Genomic DNA, 14,910 nt, shown 5'->3' on the forward strand with positions numbered 1-14,910 from the left:
TCAAAAGTGTAGTCTGTGGCCTAAAGCAGATTATTGCCACTCCTCGAAATTCTAAGCAGACTTCTACTCTGGCCAAAATGAAGTAATAGAGATTAGATTCACCCTCGCTTATCATCTGAAACAATAACAAATGGACGAAACATATAAAACAGTTTGCATAATATAAAAAATATGTAGCAACAGTTTACAAAATACTGGCTGTCAGGCCGTGAAGGAACAAGATCCCTAAGGGGCACCTGACGTCACGGGCGGAGGGGGCGGGGCAGCAGCTGCCCGGGCCCCGAAATTAAAAAAAATTAAAAATGGCAATTCTATATCCAGAAACAAACATCTTTAGATAGTAAGACGAAATACTTCCCAGACACTCAAAAGGAGAAAGAATGCATTCCCAGCGTCCCCGCACTGCCAGAGAAAATAAAACCTACTTGTAGAAATAAGAGCCCAACGTTGAAGGCAAGCGGACAAACCGGAAGGAAACGGTAACGGAAATAGGGGTCCGCAGGGCAGCGGGAAAAGCGCTGATAACAGTCATTACGTGGGTAAACATAGGAGTTTTTTAAAACTACTAAAACTTTCTTGAAAGACCATTGAGGCGCTGGGGGGAGGGGACAGGAGGCCGCAGCGCCAGTTTCCGCGCAACGGTCGCCACGAGCTGCTCCGTGGCTGGGCCCAGGTGGCCACTGCGCCTGCGCCTGCGCCTGCGCCTGCGGCGTCCGCGCCTGTGCGCGCCCCGCCCCCCGCCCCGCCCCCGCCCCGTCGCCAGGAACCGCCTCCGAGCGGCGAGCCCGCCGAGCGCTCTCATGGCGGCCCCGAAGCAGTCCGAGGCCGGGCCCTTGGTGGGGGCCGTGGTCCAGGGCACCAACTCCTCCAGCTTCCTGGTTTTCAACTCGAGAACGGCGGAGCTGGTCAGCCACCACCAGGTGGAGCTGTCGCAGGAGTTTCCGCGCGAGGGGTGGGTGGAGCAGGACCCCAAGGAGATCATGAGGTCGGTGTACGAGTGCATAGAGGCGGTGTGCGCGCAGCTGGGCGAGCGCGGCCTGGCCGCGGCCGACGTCAAGGCCGTGGGCATCAGCAACCAGCGGGAGACCACGCTGGTCTGGGACAGGGCCACCGGGGAGCCCCTGTACAACGCCGTGGCCTGGCTGGACGTGCGCACGCAGGCCACGGTGGAGGCGCTGGGCAGGCGGATCCCGGGCCACAGCAACTTCGTCAAGTCCAAGACCGGCCTCCCGCTCAGCACCTACTTCAGCGCCGTGAAGCTGCGCTGGCTGCTGGACAACGTGGAGGCGGTGCAGGCGGCCGTGGAAGAGGGCCGCGCCCTGTTCGGCACCGTCGATTCCTGGCTCATCTGGAACTTGACGGGAGGCGTCGACGGCGGCGTCCACTGTACCGACGTGACCAACGCGAGCAGGACGATGCTCTTCAACATCCACTCCCTGGAATGGGACAAGCAGCTCTGCGGCTTCTTTGACATTTCCATGAGCATCCTTCCCACCGTCTGCAGTTCGTCCGAGATCTACGGCAACGTGAAAGCTGGGTCCCTAGAGGGGGTGCCGATATCGGGGTGCCTGGGGGACCAGTCTGCTGCGCTGGTGGGACAGATGTGCTTCCAGGAAGGACAGGCCAAAAACACCTATGGAACGGGTTGTTTCTTGCTGTGTAATACCGGCCGTAAGTGTGTGTTTTCTGACCGTGGCCTCCTGACCACAGTGGCTTATAAATTAGGCAGAGACAAGCCCGTGTGTTACGCCCTGGAAGGCTCTGTGGCCATAGCAGGTGCTGTGATTCGCTGGCTAAAGGACAACCTTGGAATTATAAAGACCTCAGAAGAAATTGAAAAACTTGCTAAAGAAGCAGGCACTTCTTACGGCTGCTACTTCATCCCAGCCTTTTCAGGGCTATATGCACCTTACTGGGATCCCAGTGCAAGAGGGATCATCTGTGGGCTCACGCAGTTCACCAATAAAACTCATATTGCTTTTGCTGCATTAGAAGCTGTGTGTTTCCAGACCCGAGAGATTTTGGATGCCATGAACCGTGACTGTGGAATTCCACTCAGTCATTTGCAGGTAGATGGAAAAATGACCACCAACAAAATTCTTATGCAACTCCAAGCAGACATTCTGCATATTCCAGTAATAAAGCCCATTGTGCCTGAAATAACGGCACTGGGGGCTGCCATGGCGGCAGGAACTGCCGAAGGGGTGGACATTTGGAGTCTTAAACCTGAGGATTTGTCAGCCCTCGTGATGGAGCGGGTTGAGCCGCAGATCAATGCCACGGAAAGCGAAAGTCGTTATGCTACCTGGAAGAAAGCTACCATGAAGTCGGTGGGTTGGGTTACAACTCAGTCTCCTGAAAGTGCTGAATCTCCTGCCTTCTCTAGTCTGCCCTTGGGCTTTTTCATAGTGTCTAGCATGATGATACTAATTGGAGCAAGGTACATCTCAGGTATACCATATTAATACCAAGCATGAGCTTTCTACGTCATGAAGGAATCCAGCAATTCTATCTCTTAATGCCATGACACCATCACGGACTCTGCATTTATTTATAAACCACCTGCTGCATGACTTATGAGAACCCTACAAGTAGACCTGTGGCTTGAAGTAAATAAATTACAGCAAAAATCACTACAGAAACATTTGGTGTGTTTTTTTAACATTGACAGTTAAGGTTGGGCCAGCCACATTGGGGGTTAACCCTCCCCATTGTCATAAAATTCTGCTGCATGCCCTCTAGAATAAAGAACAATCAGATTCTTTCTGAATATTCTTTCTGAAAATGTAGAATCTTTCACCAAACATTTTCTAACACTTTGGACCAGGATCTGGCTCTTTGTGCTACACACACTTAAGAGATATAACTAACATGCCAAAACTGAGGGACTTGTTATTGTTTTTAATAGACACCAAAAGTCCTATTTTTTGTATATTAGGGAGACCACAATAACAACTGAGTGTGTAATGGAAACATAAATTCTTACAATAGAATTTTAGTATTCTCATAGATTAGATACTTTCCTGGAAAATAGTTGCCAAATTAAAATTCTTCAGACATTTTACATCATCTCCCTAATTGTACTGATTTGCTGTGTAGACGCTACAGGAAGAAAAACATTTTTTCCTTAGTGTTTTTTTCTTTTCATCTCTCCATTTTATGTACTTTACTTGGTATGTATAACATATATGCTTATATACATCATTTAGAGTAGCCTATTTATAAATTAAGCTTATAGAAAGGGCAACTTTAAGTGGACCACTACATACATAAATCTTTTAATGTAGACATCTGTATATATTTTTGGGCAATGTGTGTGCATATTACTTACCAGAAGAAACTTTTTCTTAAAGAGGCAGTGTTTAAAATTTAAGTTTTATGTTGTTATTTTTAAAAAGTGTGCTATGATTTCATTTAAGTTACTTACATTTTATGTTTTTATTTAATTGACTTAAGTGGGTATATGCTGAAAAAATTGTGGAATAGTACAGTAAACATTATTTTCAAGCAGGAAAAAAGAATTGACTACCCAAACAAAAATAACCTAGTGTGAAGTTTAAGCATATGTAAAAAAATAAAATATCAAGAAAGTTGGAAGTGGATAAATGGAAGTGCAATAATGTAAAGTTCATATACTACATGGAAAGTGGTATAACATCATTTTGAGTTACACTGATAATTAAAGATGCATATTCTAAATTCTAAAATAACAAAACAAAATATAATAAGCAAATTATATACATAAGCTAGAACCATAAAAATATTCAGTTGATCCAAAATAAGGCTGAAAAGAGATAAAAAAGAATAGGAAAATAAATTTAAAAAACAGCAGGAGAGCCCTGGCCAGGTGGCTCAGTTGGTTGGAGTGTCAGTCCTGTACACCAAACGGTTACGGGTTTGATTCCCACTCAGGGCACGTACCTAGGTTGCTGATTCTATCCCTGATAGGGGCGCGTACAGGAGGCAACCCATCGATGTTTCTCTCTCTCTCTTTCTTCCTTCTCTCTCTAATATCAGTAAAAACATACCCTTGGGTAAGGATTAAAAAAAACCAAAAAAACAGCAAGTAAATATATTTAAACCTAACCTTATAAATAAGCACATTAATTGTAAATGGCCTAATTATCTCAATTAAAATTCAAGATTGTCATACCAGATAAAAAATAAGATTCAAATATATACTGCTTCTGAGAAACACATTTCAGATATAAAGAAAATAGTTAAAAAGAAGAGAAAAAAAGATGTACCATGCTAATATTCATAGAAAGCTGGAGTGGTTATATTAATATCAGAAAGTAAATTTCAGAGCAAAGAATATTACCAGTGATAACAAGGTCACTTTGCAATAATAAAGGGGTTAATTAACCTAGGGGACATAACAATCCAAAACACTTATGTACCTAAAACATAGCTTCAAAATACATAAAGCAAAATTTGATAGAACTTAGAGGAAAAGTAGATAAACCTATAATTATAGAAGAGATAGTAACATCTCTTCCTCAACATTTGGTGGAACAAATAGGCAAATTTAATGAGATATAGAAGATTTGAACAACACTATCAACCAACTTAATTGATATTTATAGAACATGCCACCCAACAATAGGAGAATACATATTACTTTCAAGTGCATATGAAACAGCTACAAAATACTCCTGTGGCCTCATTCAGGCTATTAACCAAGCCTCAATAAATTGAAAAGATTTCATACAAAATATACTGTCTGAGCACATTGGAACTATAAGTCAATAAAGATTTCTGGAAAGTCTTCAAATATTTGGAAATTAAATAACCCTTTCAACAATCCATGAGTTAAGGAAACAAGGAAAATAGAAAGTGCTCGAAATTCGATGAAAATGAGTACACCGCACAGGAAAATCTGTGAGGTTCCTAAAGCAGCTCTTAGGGAGAGATTTATAGGCCTGAAGTCCTACATTAGAAGTAAAACCGTGTTTCAAATCAAAACATTGGAAATAAAGTAGCAAATTAAATACAAAGTTGTTGGAAGAAAAGAAATAAAGATGAGCAATAATCAATGGTATAGAAAATAGAAAAACGATAGCAAAAATAAATATAACTAAAAGTTGATTATTTTGGAATATCAATAAATTAATGAACTTTTAGCCAGACTGATTAGAAAATAAGGAGATGACAAAGTTTACTAATCTCAGGAATGAGAATGATATCACTATAGAACCTAAGGATATTTAAATGATAATACAGAAACCTAAGAAAATTTTGTCAGTAAATTTGACAACTTGGATGAAAAGGAAAACATAAACTACCAAAACTCAAAAACAATAGGTGATTTGAATGGCCCAATATCTATTAAATAAATTGAATTTTCAGTTTAAAACCTCTCCACAAAGAAAACTCCAAGCTCAAAGGGCTTCAACAATGAAGAGATAAAAGCCATTCTACAAAAACGCTTCCAGAAAACTTAAAAAGAGAAACCACTTTCCAACTTATTCTATGAGGCCAGGATTACAACATTACTCTCCAACACCAGACAAAGACATTATCAGTACACGAAAAAAACAGCTGCAGGTCAATATCCTTTATAAATCTAGATTCAAAAATTCTAAATGAAATTTTAGCAACATTAATCTAATAGTATATAAAAACGGTAAGACATCATGACCAAATGGGGGAATATAAAGCTAGGGTAATGAATCAGTGTAATTAGAAAACTCAATGTACTTCACCATATTAACATACTAAAAAAGAAAAACTGCATTAGATATAACTCACTCTGACTAGCATGCCTAAAATTAAACAGATAATCATACCAAATGTTGTTAAAGGTGAAGACCTAAATCTCTCATGTGATTCTGCGGCAAATATAAAATGGTACAAACATTTTAGAAAACAGTTTGACAGTTTCTTAAAAACTAAACATCTATCATATTATTCTAGGTATCTACCCAAAAGAAATATAAACATGTCCTACAAAGATTTGTGCATAGCACTTTGCTTTGCTGGAGCCCCAACCTGGACCCATCTCAGATGTGCACCAGCAGGTGGACGGATGAAAACCATGGCGCCTGCGGTGGGAGGCTCGTCAGCAGCTAGCAACGCAGAGGAGATGGAAGTGCTGCACCGAGTGCAAGCAGCGGCCGCACCCGCCGCGCTTGGCTCCGTGCGCACCGCTCCGTCACATGCGAAGCGGGGGGTGCAGAAAGCCAAAGCCGGGGAGGGGCGGCAGGGCGGGGGTGAGTGGGCGGGGGCGGGAGGCGTGATCACTAAGAGGCACGAAGAGCCAAAGAATCTATGTGCATATATGCACAACCCAAGGACAGGGACAATGGTGGGGAGAGGGACTGGGGAGGGGCAAGGAACGGGGTGGGACGGGTCATTGGGGAGAAAAAGGGACATCTGTATTATTTTAAACAATAATAAAATTAAAAAAAAAAAAAGGCACAAAGAAAATCTCGGGGGGGGAGGGGTGATGCATATGTTTTGTTATATTAATTATGGTTATTGTTTCTAGGGTGAATATGTACGTCAGAATTAACCAAATTGAAGACTTTAAATATGTGCAGTTTATTATAGGATTAATTATACCTCAATAAAATGTGTTTTTTTATTTATTTATTTTCAAACTCCGAAGGAATATAACCAAAGTTTGCTCAAGTAGGTTAATCTTCGCTGTTCTCTTTTATGCACAGCCATGTTTCCTCCCTGATTCTACAGTCTGCGAGCAAGGGGTGTGTCCGTCCCTATCTTTAGAAAGTCTGTGAGCTTTATTTGAAGTCATTTGTATGATTAGGCCGGAGAAGTACATGATAATGTCTGGCATCATTTAAAACAAATTAATTCCCCATTTCATTTAGCTAGTCATAACTCTCAGTCTGGGACCTGCTGCAAATGACCTTACGAAGAGTCACAAACAAAGATATAAGAAAATCAGGCTGAAGTCCTCAAACTCAGCATCTCACTCTCACCCCTTCAGTGTTATACCCCTGTGATTATCAGCTTTCCTTTTTTCATACCTTTGCCTTTATGTCCCATTTTCATAATTTAAATTATACAATATTGGTAAATTACAGTATTTTGCCCCAAGGCTATAAAAGGAGCTTCTGTGTACTCTATTATAAAATTAGCTAATTAATAAATTCTCTCTATTGCCAATAAGCAGAACTACATGGTTAAATTATGATGATGGGGTCTCGTTGCATGCACATTACACAAGAGCCAGCCATCATTTAATGTCAGGCACATACATGTGCGAGTGAGAGAGCGTGAGCTCAAACACCAACCCAGAGGGGGAAGTCATCTTGTTCTCATACTGTTTGCCAAAGATGCTCTTTGTGAAGTTAAACAAGTCAGTCGTATCTGGGAGAGGAGGGTGTGAGGAAGGAGAAAGAGAGAGGGAAGAAACAAAGAAGGCCATGGAAGAAAGGGAATATTAAACATATAAAAGAGAAACAAACTGTACTATTAAATCTCATTAGAGGCTTGCTGGGTGGCGTCCTTGTAGAAGCAGCACTAAACATCGAAACACTTCTAGTTTAGCTCTAGGAGCGGCAGCCATACACATCACACTTAGAGGGAAAGCATCTGCGCCTTTCACCCCACAAAGAATTCTAAATTATTTGTTTGTGCCTGATTTCTGGTGCTTACATGATCATTTTGATATTGTAAGAGGGAAGCTATTGTTTCACTCACTGGAAGCCCTTGTTCTCAATGCCTAAGCATTAATGTTACATTAAACAATGCCCATTTAGGTGGAACACTATGTACCAATTCTATGACAGTTAGATATGGAAAATTTGTTTCCAGCCCCCCCTTTTTTTTTTCTTTTTTAATCATGTGAACCAATAAGATCTCCTAGGGTAATCTTCCAGCAAAGTCGGGAGTGAATACGATATCACCTCAGTCACCTACCTTAACCTTCCACTGAGATGACAGCTCTGCAGTCTATTCTGATTGTTTCAATCAAAATGAAATGAATAAACTTAATACTTAAATATTCCCTCATAGTTTCCATCAACAACCTTTACAGCCCCGTTTATTTGAGCTTGGAGAACCTGCTTTTGATACTTGTATTCTATGTATTTAGCAGACATTACAGCTCGTTATCATAACAGCCTTCAACAAACTGATTTATTTTATGAAAAGAAAAAATTAAAAGACCTTGACCTCTGATGGGAAAAAACGTAGAGGGTGACAAGACTGTGTTAATAATCTTATATTAAACTAACTACGAAATGCAGTTCATTGTGAACAATTCACCAATCTTTCTTATATTCAGTTATAAAAGTATGTTTCTCTAGTGTCATGGAAAATCCAAATTTGGAAAACATTTACAAAGCCAAAAATAGTAAGGGGACACTTAGTATACATCTATATTAGTAGCTTCGAGAGAGCGCTAGGAAAAACCAGGACAAATATGTTCTAGCGTTCACTGGATTCCACATATAAGTGAGATCATATGGTACTTGTCTTCTCTGACTGGCTTACTTCACTCAGCAAAATGAACAAAATAAACTAACAAAATAGAAAGAGCTGCAGAGAACAGGCTGACAGCTGTCAGAGGGGAAGGGGTTGGGGGCTGGGTGAGAAAGGTGAAGGGATTAAGAAAACAAACAAACAAACAGAAACTCATAGACACAGACGACTGTATGGCGATTCCCAGAGGAAAGGGAAGGGGGTGGGGGAGGTAGCAGAGGGTAAAGGGGGGACAAATGGTGATGGAAGGAGATTAGATGTGGGGTGGTGGACACACAATACAAAATACAGACGATGTGTTGTAGAATTGTACGCCTGAAACCTATATGATTTTATTAACCAAAGTCACCCCACTCAAATAAATAAAAATTTTATAAAATTTCTAGTGATTTCAAACAGGGATAACCCTGACTTGCCTAGCTTTTTCTCTGAACTGAAGCAGGCAACCCATTTAATTGCACCCCCATTCCCACCTTTGTATAGCCTTAGTAACGTGACCAGAGCAGGGGATCAGCAGACGCCCTGGAGCACAAAGGTTTGATTAGTCTCTCTCCCTCCCTCTCTCTCTCTCCCCCCCCTCTCTCTCATAAGGTTTGTCTGGCCTGGATTGTATTTCACCAAATAGCCTGATCGCTTCTTCCCAGCCCTACTGCCACTAGGCCATGGATATCTACCATGAGCTCAGTTTCACAGTTGAGAACATTGAGAAAAAGAACAAGAAAATCACCTTCCAACCCAAAAAAGGATATAGCTTTAGAATTTTAGAGATATTGGGGGAATATTTGGGGAATATTATTCCTTGCGTAGAATTTAGGATGGTCAACAAACAATGATCTAAAAGAAAACTCCAAGTCTACTTTCCAATGTCAGAGGAGCCCGGAGTTGCAAAGGGCTTAAGAGATCATCTAGGCCAACATCTTTAAATGCAAAGAAGTGAAAAATTTAAATCACTTACTAGAGGTCATAAAGATATGTTGGGAGCAAGATGAAAATCTAAGTTTTGTTGTCTTTTAAAAAATATATCTTTATTGATTTCCTTGGCTGCCAGCTTTCATTACTGAGAGAGCACAAAGCAGCAGTAAGATCATGGGCTACTGGCCTCAGCATGGGCCCTACCACTTACTGGGTGACTTTGCCAAGTTACCGAACCTCTGTACTTCAGTTGCGTCAACTCTAAAATGAAGGTGAGGGTAAGGATGGCGGCGGGGATGAGAATGACAGTTGTAAGGAATAACTGGATTGTTTGAGGAGTAAACGAGATGATGTATGTAAAGTGCTTAGATCAATTCCTAGAAGTGGGTAAGCTCCATGTAAGAGTCTGCTATTATTACTGTCATTGTCATAAAAACAGGAGTTAGGCGATTCTTTGGTTTCTATATTTTTTAAATTTAATTTCAGAAGTGTTCCTTAAAAAAAAGAATGGTTATAGACCGGTACGTGTTTAATTATGTGTATTCTAACCATAGGCTTAGAAGCTAAGGCGTTATTTGGCAACCTCGATGGTCGTTCTGTTTATCCTCTGTGTGATTAAGATGTGGAGAGTATAACTTAAAAGAATAAAAAGAGATGTAACCAATCTATTTTAAGGCTGTGGAACATTTTCTTTTTAATTCTTACATTGGATTTGGCACAGATTTCTTGCATATAACAACAAAAGCACAAGCAACAAAAGAAAAAATAGATTAATTGGGGTTTATCAAAATTAAAACTTTAGTGCATAAAGGATACTATCAAGAGAGTGGAAAGGCAATGCACAAAATGGGAGAAAATATTTGTGAATAATATATCTGACAAGGAATTAATTTCTAGAATACATTTTAAAGACCTACCACTTAACAACAACAACAATAATTAAACAATAGGTTTAATAGACATTTCTTCAAATAAGATAAACGAATTAGTCAAAGGCACATAAAAAGATGCTCAGCATCACCAGTCGTTAGGGAAATGGAGATAAAAACCACAAAAACATATCATTTCATACACATTAGAATGCTTATTATCAAGAACAAAACAAAAAAGAAAGGAAAAGGAAAAGGGGAGTACTTGTTAGCAAGGATATGGAAAATGTGGGACTCTTGTGCCGGTGAGAAGGTAAAATGGGGCAGGCGCTGTGGAAGACAGTGATGGTTCCTCAGAAATTAAATGTAGAATCGCCATAAGATTCAGTAATACCACCTCTAGGGATATACCCCAAATAATCGAAAGCAGAGGCTCCAACAGATATGCATTCAGCAATGTTCATAGTTGCATTATTTACAATAGCTAAAAGGTGGAAGCAAACCGGTTGTCCATTGACAGATCAATGAATTAACAAATGTGGTATGTGCATAGAGTGGAATATTATTAAGCCTAAAAAGGTATAAAAATCTGTAACAGGTTATAGCATGGATAAACCTTAAAAACATTATGCTAAGTAAAATAAGTTAGACCCAAAAGTATAAATATTGTGTGATTTTATTGTTATGAGGTACTAAGGATAGTCAAATTCATAGAGACAAGAAGTCAAATAGCGGTTACCAGTGTCTGGGAAAATAGAGGAATGAAGGGTTATTGTTTAATGGGTAGAGAGTTTCAATTTGAGATGATGAAAAACTTCTGGAGATGAACAGTAGCAACAACTGTACAACAATCTGAATATACCTAATGCCCCAGAATCATACACTTAAAATTGGTTAAAATGGTAAATTTTATGTCTATGTATTTACCACAGTAAAAAACAACTTTAGTCCAAAAACAGTCCAAATGAAATTCTCTTACCACTCCTGTATTATATAGGCATACCAGTTGAATCGCATTAATATGAAAATATGGCTGATTTGTGAACAATCAGAGATAACAAAGGAGAGAGATTGTATGACCCGTGGTAAGATTCTCATTAGAATGTCCCCAAAGACGTCTTAGGACATAGGGTTCATCTTACTAATTCAATCAGTCTTATCATCTTTTCTAGGAAAACAGCCTAATAATAAAGAACTTGCATTTTATGTGCTAAAATATATTCTCTAAAGCTGGTTAGGTTGTTTGTCTTTACATGTGCTATATTATCCATAAAGCAATAGTTCCAAATTTCAGTATTCTCTGCATAATAAACGTGAAATAGTGTGCATTTAAATTCCCAGAATCTTCAGGACTCTGCAGAGAGGTCCCCCCCAGAATGGTAAGCCCTCTCCCCGACCCTGTCTGCTCCCTTTCTCACAACTCCTGAAAAGCTGGGCACGACCCCAAGTGCGGCTCCGGAACTGTGGCTTTGCGAAGATAACCATCTGCTCCTTTTATTGTCTTTGCAGTCATATCTGACGGGTTTGGGTGCCCAGACACATTTCCGTTACTGTCCACACCACAGAGCCAAGAACTCTTTGGACAAGTAAACTGCATTACGGGCTATTGCCTTGCGTGTCCTCAAAAGAATTGCCCTTGCCTGGATTCAGAACCTTCCTTACGAGAGAGAATGTGGAAGTCGGCAGGAAAATGGATTTGCTGTTAGACCTGCGAGCGAGATGAATTTTAAAGATGGGTACTAGGCAACAAAACAGAACATTCCCAATGTTCAGCGAATGTGGCGTTTTAAACTTTGCTTCCCCTAGTGGGCTGGTATTTCAGAGGTGATTATTTTTCATGAATGTTTTAAACACAATGTGTAAACTACATGAAAAGGCATAATTTCTGTTTCTTATGTAATCACAGGGCCAATTAAAAACAACGCAACAGAAACGTTTGTTGAGCTGCATGTTTTGGGGGTTTGTTTGTTTGCTTTAAATGAATAAGCATAGACATGAATTTTAAAATTTTTATTCCCAGAGATTTTCTGTTATATCTTGAATTACAGCTTGTTTCTGAATTGCTACCTCTTAGAGCAGAAATATTATAGAAGTACATTTTTATAAGTACTTCTGTTTTTACAAATAGAATATTCTACAGCTTTTTCCAATAAATCCAAAAAACTGCAGGATAGAAAACTTGAAACAGAGCTACGACTTTACTAGATTCACTCATTCAGTTGTCATTTACTGCGTGTCCAGCAGGTATCAGGTTTGTGCCAGCTCGGCAGTGGGAACACAGAGATTAATAAAATACTTTGTCTTTGAGGAACATACTGTTTTGTGGCACAAGCAAACAAATGTAAAATATGAGAGCCACCCCTCATACCTTAGGCTACATCGCACTGGGGACAAAACCAAAGGTAAGATAAGAATGTGTTTTCTTAAAGGTGTCTTGTGAAATGCCGTGTCCCGAAGCCCTTGGTCTCTGGTCACTGGAGGTTGCTCCAACCTTCACGTTGAGGTCGTTGCCTTAGAGCAAAAACAATGAGGAATGTTCTGTCCCTAAGAATGCCACTTGCTTGCTCATTGGTCTTCACACAATCTCGCCTATATCCTTTCCTCTGCAGGCAAGCAGTCTTTGCACCATTAGGGACTAGAACAACCACTAGGTTTCTTTTTCTTTCCTCATTCAAAAAACATTTTAAAATATCCATGCCAAAGCCCCATCACCAGAAATTTTGATTTAATTATTTGTCCCTCCTCCCTTCCTTTCCTTTTTTTTAAATTATGGAAGTGATTCTCACCTACAGCCAGGTTTGAGAGCTGCTATCCTAATGACTCCCCATTAGAATGAATCCCCAACTCAGCCAACCAAGCCTGAGTACAAACTCACAGCCTTCTGGACCTCAGATCATTGAAAGGACTTCTGGGTCTTGGCCGTTTCATCCCTTGCTTCTTGGCTCTGAAATTACTTCTCAGTAGGAAAGAGAGCGGGGCTAGAATCTTGATCAACCTTCACATCTACTGAAATGAAGGGCATTATCCCTGTCTTGTCACAATTTTTAGGACTCAATAGGAGCAGGCCATCCCAAGTATATGTAAGGGCAATTACTGCTATGTGAGCATATTAATTCAGGTTTGGTTAAATCTGAGTTTGATATCTATCATATGCAATTGAAAAGACTCCTAGTCAATATAACCTCCTGCCCAGGCTAAAATTTTGGCTGCCTGCTCAGAGTTTCCATAAAACATTGGATACTCCTCTAGGAGTAATTAATAAGTTACATCTTAATTATGTGTTTGTCTCTTTTGTCTACCAGGCTACAAGCTTCTTTAAGGTAGGAGCTACCTCCTTCCTTTTTTCTTTTTGTTCTCCTGTAGTAGAGTTTGGCAGGGGATAGGTGTTCAATCAAAAACAAAATAAAACAAAATATCATGATGGATGAATGAGTGAAAAATGAATATTTTTCTCATATTTAAAGTTTTTACAATCTTTCTTCAACAGAAATAATATCCAGAACTCTAAAATGGCTCCAAAGAAAGTGTTTTAATTAAAATTTTAAAGTAATATTAATATTTCTCAGCACATCCATGGTGGATCTTAAACACCATCTCCCTATGGCCCATCCCACATTCTAGAACTGAATATCTGTCAAAAAGTTGGCAGTATTTTAAGTCAAATATGAAACACAGTTTAAAAAAAAATCTAAGCCTAGAATTCTGAAGACATTAAATTTTATCCACTGTAAATACTGAACATGTTTGAAAGAATTGTACCTATCACTGAATAAATTTTCTATTTGTCTTTCTTGATTTAAAGCTAAAGAGTTGATAAATTATTCAAACTATGGCCAGCTGTAGAACAGAAGAAAGTTGATAATATAATTTGTTTGTTTCATCTGTATTTACTTTTGTCTAAATTTCTTTCATTCAAGATGTAGCACATTTCCTTAATGACATATTTTGTAATTATACTAAAGAACCACTGTGTATAAAATATCGTATTTGGAAAAATCAATATTGCCTAATAGAGCTGGAGCTCCTGAACAGTGGGACATTAGTAGGGGCCTTGTCTGCAATTTAAAATCCCAAAGTGTAAATTCTCTCTTTATATAAACCAGAAAAAAATCTTCACTTGCCTGAATATGTCGTGGCTCTCCTGAGGCAACCATGACCAGCCCCCAGAACACCAGCTGCACTAATACAAGACATGAACAAGGAATCTGAATAAAGAGGAGAGCTCTGGAGACAACTCAGGGTTGCTCCAACTGACGGGAAAATTCTAATAGTACTGGCCAATTTTAAGGTTAACGAGAACTTTTCCTAACTTTTAGCAACTACACCTTAAATTTATTCTGGACTTACACTTTAGACTCTTCAGAAAGTTAGACTGAAAACAAATGTACTCTTGAAATGACTTTGATCTCAAGTAAAATATTCATAAACCAACTTGCCAATATTTTTGTTAGAATTGTTTTATTAAAGTTGATAGAAAAACAGATGATTTTAAAATTCTTTTTCTATAGTTTTCATTCCTTTTTTAAAGCATTGCACTGGATTAGTTTTAAAATTAGGCAGTAGTCTAGCAAAAAAAAAATGACAGAAGCAATGAAGTATTACAAACTTTGGGTATGGGAGGAAGACAAATAAAGAGATTAGACCCATCCCAATAGATTCATTCCTGAACATGATCCTC

The 14,910-nt window shown here is 39.5% G+C and overlaps 1 protein-coding gene across 1 annotated transcript; it reads left to right on the plus strand.

Moving 5' to 3' along the window:
• Nucleotides 1–800: 800 nt before the first annotated feature.
• On the plus strand, nt 801–2,465 carry GK2 (glycerol kinase 2). The gene has a single exon (XM_016213035.2). The coding sequence runs from the start codon at nt 801–803 to the stop codon at nt 2,463–2,465; it is 1,665 nt and encodes a 554-aa protein (XP_016068521.1).
• The last annotated feature ends 12,445 nt before the right edge of the window (nt 2,466–14,910 follow it).

Source organism: Miniopterus natalensis, chromosome 1, assembly GCF_054644295.1.
Source record: "Miniopterus natalensis isolate mMinNat1 chromosome 1, mMinNat1.hap1, whole genome shotgun sequence".
Classification (NCBI taxonomy): domain Eukaryota; kingdom Metazoa; phylum Chordata; class Mammalia; order Chiroptera; family Miniopteridae; genus Miniopterus; species Miniopterus natalensis.

Excerpts from the sequence above, each read along its gene's own strand:
- GK2 (XM_016213035.2), top strand. The coding sequence starts at position 801 with ATGGCGGCCCCGAAGCAGTCCGAGGCCGGGCCCTTGGTGGGGGCCGTG.